Source organism: Ziziphus jujuba, chromosome 1 (genome assembly GCF_031755915.1).
Source record: "Ziziphus jujuba cultivar Dongzao chromosome 1, ASM3175591v1".
Taxonomy (NCBI): Eukaryota; Viridiplantae; Streptophyta; class Magnoliopsida; order Rosales; family Rhamnaceae; genus Ziziphus; species Ziziphus jujuba.
Window position 1 is genome coordinate 47,338,664 of NC_083379.1, and position 3,322 is coordinate 47,341,985.

At 35.3% G+C, this 3,322-nt stretch overlaps 1 protein-coding gene across 1 annotated transcript; it reads right to left on the minus strand.

The window, feature by feature from the left end:
* Positions 1–624: 624 nt before the first annotated feature.
* Positions 625–3,073, minus strand: LOC107405756 (wall-associated receptor kinase 2-like). Its single transcript, XM_060814617.1, has 3 exons — positions 2,212–3,073; positions 1,931–2,098; positions 625–1,805 (listed from the first exon to the last, which is right to left on the minus strand). Exons 1-3 carry the CDS (start codon positions 3,071–3,073, stop codon positions 625–627), a joined length of 2,211 nt encoding a protein of 736 aa, XP_060670600.1.
* Positions 3,074–3,322: the final 249 nt, after the last annotated feature.

Consider the following 3,322-nt stretch of genomic DNA (forward strand, 5'->3'; position numbering starts at 1 on the left):
TAGTTTAAGATAAAACTTTGGTTAAACACATAACTACTTCCATATTTAACGCCTTCATTCAAAGTAGCAAATTTAACTTGTTTAATTCAAGAACTTTAAATTTCTCGGACATAATTTAACTTGTTTAATTCAAAAACTTTGAATTTCTGGGATTTTTTTTTTTTTTTTTTTTTTTTGGGTTGGTAAAGCAAGACTTTGACTGGGACTTCAAAAGTTTATTTTGTGAAGAACAGAAGTAATTTTTTTTAATTACAATACTAGCAGATTATTCAACAACAGAGGAATATTATTTAGACTTTCACGACTATTAGGATGACACCCTATATGGTTTTCTATATAAAGATATATTTTCTTGTTGAAGAAGTTGATACAGAAACCGATAAAAGATCACAAACTAATTATTATTCTTCTACTTATTCTCTCATTTTTTTTAAAATCAACATTCTCTTGCTATGAGTTTCGGTCCTCTGTAGATGAACACTTTAATCAAGTGTATATCTAACGTGCGCTGCTTTATGATATATTTATACATATAAAAAATAAAAAAAATAAAAAGGGAATGCTAAGATCATCTGAATATAAATTGTTTAAATACATATGTTATAATATGACAATGTTATCGGTCTATCTCCCACTGAAATCCAATGTGATGGCATCATGTGAAACACTTTTACCATAGTAGTCTTTGTAAGCATTGGATGTTTGATCATTCAGCAAGCTTTCAGTCTCTTCCAAATTCAACTCTGTTTTAACCCATGGATGCCTTTCAGTTCTTCTTATACCTTCCAATTCCATTGCTACTTCTTTCATTGTAGGCCTATCTTCTCCTTTCAAACTCAAGCATCGTTTTGCCAGACCAGCCACTTCCTTAAGTTGTTCTCTATTTTCTTCATTCACCATACGACTCTCTAGCATTTCATACAATTTTCCCTCTACTAAGGAATACAGGAAATGCATAGCTAGGTTTCTCTTCTCCTCTGGCCTATTGAATGAAAGTGCCTTCTCTCCTGTTAGTAGCTCAACAAGAACAACTCCAAAGCTATAGACATCACTTTTCTCAGTCAATTGGTTGGTTTGCAAGTATTCAGGATCTAAGTATCCAAGAGTTCCTTGCACCAGTGTTGCCACTTCAGTTTGGCCCAATGGAATCAATCTTGATGCTCCAAAGTCTGAAACTTTTGCGGTCATAGAATTATCCAGGAGTATATTTGAAGACTTGACATCTCTATGGATGATTGGTGTTGAAGCTGCAGAGTGCAAATATGATAGAGCTCCAGCAGTTTCAGCTGCTATTCCTAACCGCGTTGCCCAAGGAAAGTTGTATGCCTTATCCCTATTATGTATGTGCTCAAAGAGATTACCATTGGGAACAAATTCATATACAAGTAAAGGAACTTCTGTTTCCAAACAACATCCCAAGAGTTTGACCACATTCCTATGATTAATCTGGGAGAGTACAACCACCTCGTTAATGAATTGCTTAATTTGGGTTTGGTTCATAATCTTGGACTTCTTGATGGCAACAATCCTATTATCTGGTAAAGTTCCTTTATAAACTATTCCAAAACCTCCTTTGCCAATGATTGTGCTCTCATTATAGTTGTTTGTAGCTTTTTTTAGCTCTAATTCTGTGAAAATCTTTGCCATTTCATTGGTGTCATTCCGGCGAGAGAGTTGTTGTTGTAAAATTATTCCACCATTCTGTCGGAAGAACTTTTCCTTGAGCTTTATTAGCCTTCTTTGCTTGGAGACCAAGTATATCCAAGTCCCACTTATAAGTAATGTAATAAATCCAATGGCAACACCTACACTAAATTTTCAAGTTAATTTCTATTTTCTACACGTAAAATTGTGTACTGTATGCACCATTCATATTATTTTAATAATATAGTATATAAATATATATATATATATATATGTATGCACATACCAATGGCAGCCTTGATCCCTGGTAACTGATCTTTGCAACCAGTTCCACCTCGTCTTCCATCTCCCTTGAACCAAGACGGACAAGAACAAGTATAACTCCCCCGCATATTGATACAGTACCGAGTTTCGGAGCAGTTATTGAGGCTTGGATTCTCACATTCATTTATATCTGCATATTATTGGGAAAAATGAAAAAAAAAAATATATATATATATATATAAATTATTATATGGTAAAATATTAATGATATTTTTCTTAATGTAAAAACATTAACGTACATACCTTTGCAACCATCAGGTTGATATGGGTTTCCTTGGAAACCATCTTTGCATAAGCAATAATAATATCCAGAACCATCCTCAAGGCCTTGTCTTCTGCTGTTTTTCCCACATGTATCGTATTCCTGACTTATAGCCCAATCAAGCAGCAGAGGGAGCTTCTCTTGGGGAAAATTGGTAACATAATTACGAGAGAAATTGAACTGGCTTTTGTCAACAATGAAAGCATAGCTGCAATTATTGAAATCCCTTGTGTACTTATGTTTATTAAAGCTATATGCTTCGAGTGTTATATTTTGGAGTCTTCCATAAAGACTGGGTCTCTGGGCACATCCAAGACCTGAGCAAGATCCACTCTCAACGACCTCAAGGCTTGAACACATAGTCTCCAAAATGAGGAAATTTCTCTGATTGTTATAATCGTAAGCATTAAGGTAGGAATAAGATTCACAGCCAACTACAGTGAATATGTTTTTGTGAGAGAAAGTAAACATGGTATTGGGGGGTGTCAAAGTAGCAACTGACTTGTTACTTGGTATTTGATCCCCGGACTTGGTGTAGCAATCTCTGGTAACATCAAACTGTATGCTCATCTCAGATCGTTCGGCAGAAATTCGAGTGACTGTGAGATTATTAGTACCTATCAGCGGTGTAGGATGACCGGAGGAATTGTCACATTGGATGAGAAAATTGTGATCCAAACAACATTTTTCAGTGAGGCCAAATGGATATAGAATGTCTATATCTCCACAGTGGCGGACGCAGCCAGACGAGTCTAGTTGATCACTACTTGCTGCTACTAATAAGAACAATAATGTTGTACTTAGCCAAAGCGGTTCATGGAAATGAAGTCTTAAGACCACCATTTTGGGACTTGGGGCTTGGGAAGAAGTGCCTTAATGGTTGACATAGTTTGCTTCTCTCATCTTTTTTGTAGGTACTTGAAATGAAGATCCAACATTCAATTTGATGATGCAACAAATTGTGGGTTTAAAATTATAGCTTTTGAAGTTTAAAGTTGAAATTGAAATTGAACATGGATATGAACATTCAGCAACTTTTTGATAGGGACCCTGTTCAATAGGAAAATTAAAAGCGACTGACTTGACTGATTA

Bases quoted from the DNA above. Each gene is read 5' to 3' on its own strand.
- LOC107405756 (XM_060814617.1), bottom strand. From the start codon at position 3,073: ATGGTGGTCTTAAGACTTCATTTCCATGAACCGCTTTGGCTAAGTACA. The intron at 2,099-2,211 runs GTATGTACGTTA...AATAATATGCAG, and splicing joins TCAACCTGATGGTTGCAAAG to ATATAAATGAATGTGAGAAT. The intron at 1,806-1,930 runs GTATGTGCATAC...AATTTAGTGTAG, and splicing joins AGGGATCAAGGCTGCCATTG to GTGTTGCCATTGGATTTATT.